General features: G+C 43.7%; 1 protein-coding gene across 4 annotated transcripts in view; it reads right to left on the bottom strand.

Annotated features, from left to right (window-relative positions):
- LOC114869101 (protein turtle homolog B) overlaps nt 1–14477 on the bottom strand; it is a 66231-nt gene extending 51754 nt beyond the window's left edge. For 2 of the 4 annotated variants that reach the window (XM_055514601.1, XM_029172971.3), the window contains exon 1: nt 14184–14477. In XM_055514601.1, coding sequence (XP_055370576.1) covers nt 14184–14247 — 64 coding nt within the window. In that variant the 5' untranslated portion in view covers nt 14248–14477. The remainder of the gene's footprint in view (nt 1–14183) is intronic. The other 2 variants (XM_029172969.3, XM_029172970.3) reach the window with 1 other exon arrangement.
- Between the last annotated feature and the right edge of the window lie 327 nt (nt 14478–14804).

Below are 14804 nucleotides of genomic sequence, written 5' to 3'. Positions count from 1 at the left end.
GTGTGTATATGTGACCCATAGAGTCATAGGGACGCTCCAAAATGTCTAAAAAGTGGATTTTGCATGATATGAGCCCTTTAATCTTTTTCTTTTGTGACCCCAATGAGTGTGTCTGCTCCTGAACAGACACATCCACATCCGATCCTAAGTTAATTACTACGTAGCCTGGCGTGATGAGCGGAAACCTGGTGTGGCAGCATTTTACCAGTCGATGTGGCTAATCAGATGGACTCGCTGCTCGTCCCTCGGCGGCCTGTAAGGACGCTAGCAGCCAGATAGCTTCATCCCCCGTACTCTTTGTCTTTCATTGATGGAAGCAAACCAAAAGGGCTGCGATCGCAATTAAAAATAAATAAGGTAAAAATCAGACATGATTCTGTGGCTAAGTTTAGAAAAGTTGTGACTCTATAAACAAATTAACCAGCATGTTTTTCTAAAACATTAGGTTAGTCCTGCACTTACAGTATCTTTACTACTGTCCTTTATGTTTCATGCAAGTACCAAATCACCAAAGGAAATTCCTAATATAGTAAAACCTTCACTATCATTTTTATTCTGACTGATCCTCCAGTGCTTCCCTGAGAGTAAAATGCCCAACTTTTTATAAAAATATTTCTGATTTATAGTCTTATTGACATGTATTGGAAGTCATTTACTCTTGGGATGGGATGATGCAGTAACATGTTTTACAATTACTCTGAGAGACCAGAGGAAGGTTTATCTACAGTATGGTACAGCAGACAAAAAGGGCCAAACGTTAACCGGCAACACTGCTTAGCTACATTTAGTCCCAACATCTAATTTATGGTTAATTTGCTGTTACCAGCACATTTGGTCTATTTCTGCTATATTTGCATGAAACACTATATGCAATATCTTTGGATATATGGTTTATATTAGTGGACTATTATTTCTACAAGCCATACAGAACAGCAACATACAGTATAACAAGTGTATTACATCAGTGAGAGGCTGTGTATCAGATGAAGCCGCTGGATTCATTTGTTGATGTGCATACGTGCTTTTCCCAGTGGTGAACCCCATCCCCTCTCTCACACACAGTCACACATATACACACACACACAAGCTCAAGCAGCCTCAGAACGTGATTGGCTGATGGTGACATCATCACAGACGGTACAAAAACAGGCCCCTTTGGAAGGTATGACTTCACTGTTTATAACGATAAGACGAAGAGGGAGCAGCAGGAGAACAAGGAGCCCAGCTGATTTCCACAACCGCAGCTTAGCCACCCCCCATAAGGGGTTAGCTCATTTACAATCAAAGACCCAGGGGAGGGTACGCTAAACCAAGTCGAACCACTGGGGTACATGCTGTGTACGCACGCAACCTGAGTCTGAGGGAGGAAGCAGAGGGCAAGTGTTGCTTTGGATATTTGGAACTGTTGCCAGGACAACACAACTCATGTCAGGATAACATTACGACAAATGTGCCACAATAAATCTGACAAAACACCATAAGTATGTGAAGCGAAGAGGATAATCTTTAGGAAATGGAGAAAAACCTGAACACCTTTTCTACATTACTACATTAGTACATTAGCAATATTAGGCCAAAAAAAACAGAGTAGTTATAGATAGAATGATAGTCTTAGGCTTTGCTTAGAGCTTCATGAACACAACCTGTATTGTATTTGATCACTCATAGACTAAACTTAAGATAACAAATGACTAAACTCCAGAACCAACTGTGCCCAGTACATACAGTTGCTTTCACAATTATTCAGCCTTCTTTCTAAACTGTGTGTTTTATGTGTTCACAGCCAATTGCTTGAACAGATGCTTTCACCAAAACTGACTTTTGATGATTGCTACAATAATAAAATTATTAAACAAAAGACCCCATGACAACACTGATTTGGAAATTAAGGGTTTGATTAGTTGCGCGTGGTGTGTGTGGTGTGTTTGGACCAAACACACCACATATTGGCTGGGGGTTGGAGTGTCATGAATGAGTGCTCTTTAGAAATTTCACAAGCAAAGAGACATAAAATAGTGAAGGCATAGAATGTTTTGAGAGACACAGTTGGAAGCCTGATTCACAGGGTTACATTTAAATTCAAACAAACGGTGGCTACGCTACATACCTGGATATGACAAAAAAAGAAAGTTACAGTATCACAGGCTGCAACCACATTTCTAAAATGGTAGATGGGAAATATTCCTTGAGGGACAGTAACCTGCGGCACTTAATTAAGGTAGAGGAGCAGTGCTGAATTTGGAGGAAAACTTTGTTTGTACATAACAGTATTTTAAAATATTCTGATATTAAACAAAAGGCTTTTTAAAGGACACAGAAAGAACAAACTCCTCTCAGAACGACCCCACGTGCCTGCAGTGCTTCTGTACCTGCAACTACACATACTTACAATAACAGATTATCATTCATCACATTGATTCTGTCCCTCTCTGACATTATGTGAATGTTTCATAAGCGGTCAGACTGTCACACAAGCAGGGCAGTTAGGCATCAAATGAAGTCAAATCTATTTTATTTACTTCAACTATGATGTTGTCTAAACCCAGCGACAAATTCTGTTTGTTTCCAGTTCCTAAGATGCCAGCAATGAATCATTTTTACTCTATTATGACAGTATAATACACAATATGTGACAGTTTAGATTTCATATTTAGTTTAAAGCCTCATTTCAAACTGCATTTCTAAGTTTCTATTTCAGCTGAGACTCTGTGTTGGCACTTGAAACGGTGAACATACTCAAGTTGTCCCACCTCAGCTGGTCCCTTGACTCATTTACGGTGCTGCCTAGCAGTGACAATTGGCCCCACTCTGCTAAGTGCCAAGCAAGATGAAAAATAAATGAGATTTTTACACAATACAACATAAATATTGATGAGTGTAGTGAGCGTTTTATTCCTGCACCTGCACTTAGTCTCTCTGCATCTTATTCCAATGTTAAACTCATATTGTGGCGGCAAAATGACAGCCATGTAAAAATAATGGTGGCATTAATAAGGTTGCCAGCCGGTTTACTGCTGGGACTGTGTGCAGCAACATTTAAAACATAACTGTGTTAATGCACATGCACAATGGGAAAAGAAACTCTGCAACATAAACGTATAAGAATAACAAAACAAGATGCATTAAATTAAATCACTGGCACCGCTTTCACAAATTATTTTCTGACACAAACCTGTGGCTCACACCTTTGCATTGGCTGCCAAATGGAATCTAACTGGAATCACAGGATGCCGCATGTTACCAATATCAATTTAAATACAATGCTTTTTAATTTCAACAACTACAAATTCCATTTAAAACCACTAAACAATCGGTATGAAAAAGAAATGCATGAGTACTATGTATAGGTTTCCATAAGGACAGATTTATGAAAATCTATATATATTATTTTGGAGGTTTAAACAACACCAACCAACAATAGAATTTAGTATCATACTGTAGAAGACAGAAGGAAGGGCTGAGTGAGGTCCAAGCTATGATCGTCTGCAGATGATGAGAAGACTGATGGAGACACTAACTGGATACACCTTTTACTACCCTAAAATAAGATTCATTTCATCAAAGCTCTGAATAGAGAAGGTGGACAGTAATGCATTAAGTAAAAGAAGAAGAGGCCATGAAAAATCTATTCCTACAACGATTACACTGCAATTTTAGATCAATACAAGACAAACAAAGTCACACAAACCACTGTCCACTATATTCAATTTGCAAATAGTTGCGGAAAGGACATACATGTGTCTGTGTAGAAATATAAATAGTGAAACATATGTTCGGTAAAAATGATTAGTAATATCACACAGCAAAAAGTTTGTCTCCAAGTTAAAAAGGGAAATAGCAGTGCTCACAGGCGTTTCTCAGCTTTTGCTCCAACCATCAGATATATGTGTGTGGCTCAAACACTAATGCTACACCAACAAGAGGAGGACTTGAACTAACTCTGCTTTTTTACTCTCTAGGAGTAAGAATTCCCCAACTTCCTTAGAATTGTTTTTCATGTAGAGTCTTCATTCACAAAATGTATTTATGTATATTGTCTGAAAAACAAGAGGACAAAGTTGATTTTCTGCATTGAGCATTGGTTTCATTAGTTGTTAGCCAAAGCCCGGTGAAGGAGAATGTCTGGTGACTATACGACAACAACCTCTAAACACAGACCTGGAAGCAGTCAGCTTCTATCATGATATTACTGTCAACAAAATGTTCACACAGTATGTTTTCCATCTTGTCCTTCCCTGTGGCCCACTTTCACTAGAGCCAATACTTAACATCAGTGTCCCAGCAGACAGAGACCCTCTATCACCACAATGCAGAGCATGCAACAGATTCTGTAAATTTCTAAAGGAATAGCTGCTGATTCCCTGCAATCGGCCAGTGGTCAAGCAGGACTTTACTTTCTAAAAGAGGAGTCAGAACCCAACTTAAATTACTCCACTCATCTGCTTATTCCCTGACATTAATAATGACTGCATCTTGTATTGGAGCTGCGTTATTCCACTCGTAGCTGTTCACATTCGTTGCACTATTTGTGTAAGATTTAAACTTGGCATCATTGCTGCAGTTTAAGTGAAGGTTCGCTTCCTGCAGGTGCTTTCACACCTGTCTAACTGCAACTGAATCAAGCTCCGGCACATCTGCACCGCGACAACTTGTTTAGGAAGGTGAGAACACCCTAATCAGACTGCGGTCTGCCACACAGAGCACGTCTTGGAGCACTTCCAAGTGAAGCCTGGAAGGTTATGTGAAGGAAAATAGGCTGGAAGGAATGCCACACATTGCACTTTATCATTTGCCTTTGTAAAGTATTTATACAGAAATGTTGCATTTGTACAGTTGTCTCTATGTTTAATTTAGATGTGAAAAGGTCATAAATATTTTTATAAGTTTAAACAGAAATCTAGGATTTTACCCCATTACCTATCTATTCTACTATCATGTGTAGAAACGTCTTACCCTTGCAGGAGACCCACGGTCAGACGACCATGGCTTTGGTACCTTTATATACAGTAGCAGCCTGGAGGTGACAATGGAGCCTCCACCAAATAAAATGATTTTGCACAGATTCAGCTTCTGTTTTGCCCTCTGTTTTTAGTAAATGTTTAGTAAATGCCACAACAAATACAGTATCTGTATGTAAAAGGCTGGAGATGTGGAACCAATCATTAACAAAGCTCCACTGGAATTACCATATAGGCCAGCTGCTGGTTCTCTCAGCAGCCAAAATCAGTGGCTGCTTGGATCAGCTTGTGCAGCCCTTCAAAGAAAAAGTTACTGCAGGATATTGGGTGGATAGAAGAATGGATAAATACATATAGTTTATTCCTTCATTGCTACAATCCAGATATATTCTGTGATGCTCAGCACATCAGCACATGAGACCCATACATGTATAATCCCAATACTGAAGTACATAATGCAAAGGCGACTGAACAGACAAGATATTTAAAGCAATAATCAAAGTCAACTTTAGACAACTTATAGTAGTCACATACAGGGATTCGGTGTCATGACAGGATGCGTGTCTTTAATTAATGATGATGGGGCAAGAGCAGGAGCGTGATGCCAGGCAGGACTGCAGAAGTAGGTCCCGGAGGGAAAGTGTAGAATGTGAATAGAAAGGGAGTAAAAGCAGGAGTAAGTGGAGGCCTGACAGGGATCCTAACAAATCTGACCAGCCTGAAAGACTCTATTATTAAACTAACACTTCTGCCCTTGAACCTGCTGTAGAACCGAGCAGTAGCAGCAGCCTTCGTGGAAAGGCAATGAAATCATTCAGGACTGTGCAGTGAGTGGTTGACATCTGTCATACAGTAAATGACATTGAAATAAATCTCATTCTCTCTGGTCTAGTTAAGCCATTGCCATCTATCTCCTTAGGCTGGGTTTGTGTTTCTAGCCGAAATGAAACTTATATCCATTGATACCTGAAAAGGCAACCCACATTTTTTAGGTCCATAAGTCTTTGACAGTGTTTTTAGTTATTTTGGTGGAAATTTACAGTATGTGGCTCCTGCTGCTCTGACAAGGTCATAGTGTCAGGTCATGCTAGCAAAGGGAACATATAATTTACTCTGAACAGATGAGTTGTTTTTACCTGTTTACCTGTTAGTGGACCTTAATATGTAACGTGAATTGCAAAAGAACAAAAGCTGGATTGAGCAAACAAACTGTAGGAGATACTGATTAACATTCTGTGATAGGATTATAAAATGGGATTCACAGCAGAGGCTGAACCCAAGTTCTAAATTGTATGCAAAACTGTCCAATTTTCACAGTGGGCATATTCCTAATATGGTGCCACGCTAATGAACAGGTACAGTACGGGTCCAAATGCATGGAAGCAGGGTTAAAGCAACAGAAAAAGATGCAATATACAGTACAAAGATAGAATTCAAGTATCAAACATGTTCACAAACATGGAACAAACATAACCCGCTGCACAAGCAGGACACAAAGGACGATGCAAAATAAAGATCACTGCATGAGCAGGAACAACCAAGCAACCAGGGTGATACTAACTAACATTAGCACAGAGAAAGGGATTCATACAGCAAAACAGTAACACACAGGAACAAGCTAATTAGCTAAAACAAATGGAAATCAAAAGTGATGCATCTAACAAGCAGGACAGGACAATCAGTAACAGAGTATTGAACTTCTCTACAGCAAGAGACACAAAACAAAGCAATCAGTAAACCCAAAAACTGGCCAGACTAACGAACAAAGCCCTCAGGCAGCAAAGCTACGAGCAGGGCCAAGGCAACCTCCAACAAACGGACTGATGAAGAGCAAAGCAACAAAGAGAAACTGGTGAGTTTTTATCATCAGCGGAGAACAGGCGTATGTGATTATCATGGTTACATGCAGCAGAGGAATGACATACTGTACAGACATACATTAAGCATGATTGAACAATTCAGTGAATGAATGACGGTGGATGGAGAAGAGAGAATGGAGAGGAAGCAAAGAATAGGGTTGTTCTCAACTCCAGAGCCTTAAAAAAACTCCAGCTCTGAATAATAGCAATCAGAAATCAGAATCTGAAAACAGCAACTAAAGTAAATGGATTTCTTTATCCCACAGCAGTTGAATCAAACTTGGTCCAAAACAATAGTTTGGTCTTGGTTGTCTGGATTGATGGCAGACACACAACAACAACAGCATGTCTGGACAGGAAGGGTACGTACATGCATAAGAGCATGCAAGAAAGAAACAGATGAACATGGTCAGATGATGAGCCAGATGGGGAGTGACAGGGGAGTGTTCCAGGTAGGTAAGGGTGAAAAGAGGGAGTGGCTGGAGGCAAGGGGGCGTGGCTAGTGTGAATTAGGAAGGGCACATTAAAACGGGACAATAACAGGGACAGACAGGAGCTCTAGGAGAAAACTTGCTTTACTAAATAAAAGAGGTACAGAAAAGCCCAAATCTTAATATTGGGCACAGCCACCAAGCTGTAGTCCACAGCACTTTAACCTGTGGCTGACCATCATGAGAGACCATTCTGATTGGCTGTTAGGTTGGTTAATCACTGCATACGGCTGGTTGCACCTCTGCAGGTATGGATGAATGAAGATTTAAAAAGTGTAATGGAAAAAATTTGCCTTTGTGCTATTTCTTATCCAACACAGTCGTCATGTGCTGGTTAGGTGCAATATTGAACTGAACATTCTTACACAAACAACTAATCTCTTGTGCCCTGTTGTACATCAAGTCTAAACATCTGATGTTCCATTTGACTGACTAATAATTTATGATATATGTTTGTCTTTTACACCCGGACTCTGGCTCCTTCCTATCTGACTCCCCACCAGACCCAAGGCTGTTAAGCGAATGCATCTTGTCTTGGGAAGCTCGGTGTTTCTTCCTTTGGATAACAAGACATGACGATGCAGAAGTGAGAAAGCAAACATTCTCACTCACAGCGAGATAAGGTGGCACAAATCATTCTATTGCTGCAGAGAGACATTCCACCAGAGCCAGAGAAAGGGGTTAAAAGGCAGAAGCAAATTGAGGATCGTGGGCTCTTTGCATCACACCTTCGTGGTGTGTGCACTGATCTCCCCAGCTGGTTTTTGGTTGATGTGCACGATCAACATCCATGCTTTTTATTTGCTTTCCCCATTATTTTTATTTTCTTTATTATTTCAATAAATCGCACAAAAGGACAACTCTCTCATCTGCTTCCTTATGGAAAATTTCCACCACAAAAGATGGTCAATATTTTATTCTTTTATCATTTTGGGCCCAGTTACAGATAACCACATTGTCCATTAATCCCTAATACCCATTGCAAGTTGTACAATATCCACACCACAAGATTGCTGACATACCAAAGCGAGGGCATCATGTGTCACAGGCTTTGAACGTAGCAACAGCTCAATCAATCAGTGCTTTTCTCGCATGCAGTGATGGCTCCTGGTGGGAAGTATTGGAGGTAAGATGTGAAGCCCAGATCATGGGAATTTACAAATTTACAGTAGCACCGTCAAGGTTGTGGCGTGCTATCCTATGGCTCTGCCCAATGAATGTTTAATGAGCCTGGAGAAGCTGGCTTGGAGGAAGCTGACGGTGCTGCACCGGCAGGCAGTCTGTAAAATGAGACAGGAGAGGAAGCTGTCCAGATCAGGACGGTGGCGAGACAGAGGAGGGGAGACGAGAGCACAGTATAATATTCACAGAACAAAGCAGCGGAAACAGTGGGTAGCAGGAAACCAAGAACAACACAGCAGCACTAAAGTGCATGCATGTGTGTGAATCATAGCTGCACACCTACAATAAAATCAAACATACTAACTACATGGCTGTGGGGTAGAAGTATAATCTGTCCTTTACACTTACCATTTGTGTGAGAACCAACAAGAAAATAGGTCAAACTGAGAAACAGCTCATTATGAGGAACTACTGTAACAAGCTCCAGCAGTTGTCTCCTCTGACCTCACAACGCACGGTCCACCACAGTTCTCTTACTGTAACTGTATGAGCAGGCTCCAGATCATCCCCAATAACTTAAATCAATCAAAGTCTTAGATGGAACTCTGTGCAACCTCTGAACCAAGTCTTAGTCATCTACTGTATCTATGGTCAAAGCATTCTCAGCAATGACTGCTTCAAAATGTGCTGGTAAAGTGTCTTTTGACTCCTTATTTCTGGATCACGTAGATCACAAACATACTGAAGGTTTAGGTTTATGAGACTGTTACTGACAACAGTAAATTCAGCTGGGTAAAAAAACTTGAACAAGCCTTGAAACTGTGATGTGATTCACAGAGATGTAGCACAAAATCTGGCTCAGGTTTGAAGGTAAAGGTTCGTTGGCTCCTGTTATTTAGTTACCGTACATTGTGTTAGATTGTCTGAAACATAAAATAACAACTATTAGAAGCAATGTCTTTGTGAAGCACAGGACTCCAACACACACACAGATCTCTACATGAGTGCGACAAGCTATTTCAGTCTCCTACAGATCTGAAGGGAAGCTGACAGGGAAGGGAGCTTGATCTTTTACATAGAGCCAAGCAGTGATGCAGAAAACCAAAAGCTGCCTCTACCACCACTAAACTAAACGACATGTACACGTCCTGTGGCCCACATGTCCACGACAAAGACCCACAGCGCTCCTGGTGTGATACAGTGCATGCACAGTGGAACCAGATAGGCGACCTGTACACAAGCAACCTCCTCACCCACAGAATGAAGCCACAGCCCCAGGACTCTGAATCCAAATGCGACACTTGCTACTAATTGAAAGCTGGCGGCAGAATCAGCTGTTTGGTTGGTTTCTGCAGCACAGAAAAAGGCCCAAGCTTATTAGAGCAACCTGGGACATGCTGTGACACTGTGGGAAAACAGTGCGTTGAGTTGCATCAACTGTCACAGTGATCTCGGAACGCGTTCCCATCAGAAGATCTGGTTAAGCACCCCCCACAGCCCAGTCACTGAACCTGAAACGGGGGCTTCTGGGACCTTGGGACTGGAACGGCAGCTGCCCATCACTGGTAATTGGCCCAGATAACAGACTGGCTGACATCTAAAGGTTGGTGACTTTTATGAAGTGTGCCATTTGCCCTGGGCAACAGGGGTTCTACTTTTCATTGGGCTCAGTGAAGGCCTCCCCTGCCACCGAGCAGATCATTGCACACAGCCAGGAAAAGGAAGATCGGTTGCACTAATCATACTTTGGATTTGTGTCTACAAATCACCTCTTGTGTAAAAGGAATCAACGATGGTTGTCCACAATAGTAAAACTGCAATCAAACCTGCATCATCTGTGCCAGGCTGCAGGGCGGTCTCTCAGAACCTGCTTTGTTTACTGCAAACTGATTTTATTTGGGTTTTGACAAAACAACCCACTTGATGACATCACCTCGCACTGGACGGGGGAGATGATGTCATCCTCTGAGGAACACGGGTAGTGTCACACAGCAGTTCACCTGCAAGGCTCATTATCATTATCTATACTTTGATACATGCAGTGGATGAGACCAGGGCTGGGCCACTTACCGCCAGCATCAAACTAATAAACAAAAACATCAACAATCTACTGTAGCAACCTGTGCTTGACTTTAAGGTGTGTGACCAAACGCTGCAGAATGCCGGCTCATCGCGAAGGTGAAAGGTCTAAAAATAACCTAGTCAAAACAGGGCTTCACGGCTTTTCTTGGAGAGCATTGGCTCAGGGTGCAAGAAAGAGGCTTTAAGTTAAGATGCATCCTCTGATTCTAGCAAGATGTGTGACCTCAATCCAGGAAGTTGAATTTATCTGAAGCCACGGGGCTCAGCGTAAGCCATCTCATTCTGATTTAAGTTTCCAGTCCGATGATAGCAACAGCAAGCAACACACACAAACACAAAACCCGTGGGAACCCTGAGCATATAATCAGAGGAGAGGTGGCCATCTGACAGTCTGTATGTAGAAATAGGATTCACAGCATCCTGTGATGACACATTAATAAAAGTCTAGATTGGAGCATTATGTATTAAAAGCTCACACACTCGACACACTTCCTTAGTCAGGAATTGCTGAACACCCACAGGATTTGAATTCATGCTGTGAATGAGTCACAAGTCTCAGTTTTCTTGGTCAGCAGCTTTGTTTTTGCCAGGCAGCCACCCACTTACAGGGAGAGCACTCATTAAGTGATCACACCACAGGGATCATCAAAAGAAACTACAGGGAGACCAGTCAGGTATCTGAGAAGAAAATTAATTAGGGCTCAGCAGTGTTTGCCAGCTTCGTTTACACGCTTTTATCCAAAAACTCTCCAACCTGGGAGACAGAGATGGTGAATTACAGCAATTCAGACGCTCCAGCTGTCACTCAAACACAACACAAGAGCCTGAAGACATGTGTCCTGAAACTGTAATTCATTCATATCCAGAGTCAGCACCCGACCATCCGCATCAGGTCAGAGCGTCAAGTAACACCACAAACAAGGTTGATCCCCACTTTATTCCCCAACTCTTCTGACTATATATGCAATGCATATTAAAGGTACAGGCGACGAGTGCAGCACACTAACGGAACTAAATTCAGTGTCTAACAGACAAAGGCAGCAAAGCCCGAACATAAAGCTTTTTTATTGTCCAACTAAACATCATCCGTGTTAATTATTAATTAAATTCACCAGCAAAAACAACACAGGTAACATTTTTAGAACATTTCCTCTCAGCTTAAAGTCTATTTACAGCTATTTACAGACATTAGTCAGCTAAAGTTGTTGAACGACAAAATATCTATCAAGGTTCCTACAGTGAGTGTCATTCAGTGTTTCTGCACTGACCCTCACTTCCTGTAGATGAAAGTGGTTTATGTGAAAGCACTGGACTGCATTTACAGAAACCTGATGTACTGTTCCTACAGACCAGACACAGGTCTGAACTGCATGCACTCACTTTGCTACACAGGAACCAGGGTTAGTCAAATGATAACACATTTACATATTTTACTTTAATATTCTGAGGTGGTAGCTCCAGAACTGCCTTTAATATTTTGTAATCAACATCTTAAACTCCTGATTCTAAACATAATGCTGAGTTTGAATGGTTAATTTTACGTACCCACTACATGAACACTACATGATGACGTTGGTTTCGCTGTTCACTGCCTCAAATGTGACAGACTGCAGAGATTTAACCATGAAGCACCTTCACATCACATGTGAACAATACACACTAACCAGACAAACGCTCCAAGGTTCATACTTTCACCAAGAATGATGTATGTAGTGCTTAATGTCTATATTAAATTATGCGTTTTGACCATAGATCACATCCCCCACGCCTGATCCCTTCCTAGTTACCGCCTGGTCCCCGCCTGGTCCCCCCAATCATGTAGTTATTGAGGAACTGACTGGTGTATAACAAACTGCTTACTCATAACTAGTTAGTGGGCACATGTTCACCACGTAGTTAAGACGTAGTTAAGTGTGTGTGTGTGTGAGTGTGCATGCGTGCATGCGCGCGTGCGTGCGTGCGTGCGTGCGTGCGTGTGTGTGTGTGTGAGTGTGCATGCGTGCGTGCGTGCATGTGTGAGTAGGGTGACAAGTGTGTTTGCGCTTGGCAGCAGACGCTTGCCGAGGAGCATTCCCTGAGCCTCCATTAACAGAGCCCACCGTGTTCCCGCTCGTGCTGAGGGACAACACTTGAAACCTGAAGGAGAGCGAATTCAAAAGGAAGGCGACAGGACGGAGCAACAGAGCAGAGAGGGAGCAGCAGGGGAGCAGCGAGGAGCTGAGTCAGACGGGGGTGAGAGGAGGAGGACGTCCAGACAGGCAGAGGCAGTCTGGCTCCAGCCAGGTCGTCGCTGGCCGTGGCGGAGCCGCTGCCAGCTGGAGGCGGTGCTGGGAGGAAGACGCGTAGCTGAGGGCCCAGTCACTGGGTTAAACCTAGAGCAGCCCCATATGCAGAGCCCATCCGACGCTTCGCTGAACACAAACACAGCCAGTCACACTCGCTGACCCTCCACCATCCAGAAGTCACTGCATGTTTCCTGCTGCGCCGACCGTGGAGGAGACGACGGAAGCGCCTAAAACCTCTCCCAAAGTCTACTTCTATTGGCAGATGATGCTGAACCGTGCTCCGTATGCAGGACGTTACATAACCGGTGCTGTGCAGGCAGCCAAGACGGATCACACGCCACGAGAACGCCCGTCAGGATAAATACGGCTCCGGAGCCTGAAGTTTAGAATGCGTTTGCATCATCCAGCCTTTCGTTCCTGATCTAATAAGTGAAGCTGAGTTCAGGTGCCGTCCTACTTGCTGTTTTTGTCTCCTCTGCTGAGGAAAGACGAGGGTCCAACATTTTTAGGGTGAAGTGTGATGCTGCAACTTACAACTTGCCGCGTCTCCTTCTAGTCATCACTGTACTGTCAGATGATGAATGCATATCAGCTCCCCCACCTCTTTACCCACCTCACGTTCCCTCTCCTCCCCACTCTACAGCCTTGCTGAGGCGTCCAGTCACACAGCACACGCTATTCTCAACACGTATATGTGAGACTGTGTTAATTACGGCTTAAGACATCGTGCATGTAATTAAAGATGTACCACACCTGACTGGCAGACTTGAAGCGCTAGGGACACCGCACACGCACGTTAGCACGGCGTAGGCGCAGGAAGCGCGCCCTCTAGCGGCGGCAGCAGGCAACGCCCCGGCTTCAGGAGGAACAGCTCCCCTGGAAGAGGTTCATGCGCTCAGCATTTTAACGGCATCTACAGCAGCGCGTCACTAATCACATCTGCCCTCACATCTCAGCTGCTCGGCTTCAGGCGTCACAACGCGTCGCAGCAGCCAAGGCACAAAACTCACGTCCCGGCAGGAACGTGTCAACCCAAACAGGCTGCAAAAAGCTGAGAAAAAGACGTCACAAGTCACCGCGATGACTGAAACCCGCCCGTTGCCGAGACACGAGGAGAAAAGCACAAACACAGCGGCACTTCCTCACGTTCGTCCCCGCTGCTCATTCACAAAAGGCGGCGAACCGGCCGCCTCAGCCCCGCTCTGCTCGTTGGCCGGGCCGGTTCCACTCAGGTGCGGCGATGCGCACGCCAGCGAACTTCATGACGTAATCTGAAGTGTGACATTTCTAACACAGGCCAGACGCCGAAAGTTGGCTACGACACACGCGAGGAGGCGCGTAGCGAGACGCTCAAACTTACGGCACAGACGCTGCACTTCGACTCACCTTGAGCGGCCGTTCCTCGGGTGCTGAATACACTTGCTATCAAAGTGGCCACATACCAAATCATAGTACTATTGCCGACCAGAAATAGAGCTCATCATATCTCAAAGTGCCCCTTTCGGTGAATGTCTCATCGCCGCGTGGCCCCAGGGCGGTTGGAAGCGGGCCGGTATCCGGTGTTCTTTTTAACCGAGACCTGGACACTTTCCCATCGGTGCGTTCCCCTCTCTCGTCCCTCTCCTCCGCGCTCCTCTCGCATCCTGACACGGATCACCTGCGCCAATGGGGCGAGAGCAGAAGACGGCGTGAAACCAAGCGCGAGCCTTTAGATAGCGCTGGTCCCGCCTCCGCACACGTTTCATTGATAGGCGTGGGTGGGTGCCGACTTCTGATTGGTGATGTGTTCCGTCGTTTACCAGCTGGATGATGCGTTCATTGTAAAAGGTAAAAGGAGAGTTTTCTTGTACAGATCTGAGACCGGGACTTCAGGATCCTCACGACAAGCGTGTCTACAACGTGCTTTCAAATATTAGCTTTAATCACCCTTGCAAGTCATACATTTGCAGCGATATGTAATAATAAATGCATAAACATGCTTGTATAACTTTAAATGTAATGACACAA

The sequence above is a fragment of the Betta splendens genome, chromosome 14, assembly GCF_900634795.4.
Source record: "Betta splendens chromosome 14, fBetSpl5.4, whole genome shotgun sequence".
Taxonomy (NCBI): domain Eukaryota; kingdom Metazoa; phylum Chordata; class Actinopteri; order Anabantiformes; family Osphronemidae; genus Betta; species Betta splendens.
This window is presented reverse-complemented; position numbering and strand designations above follow the sequence as displayed.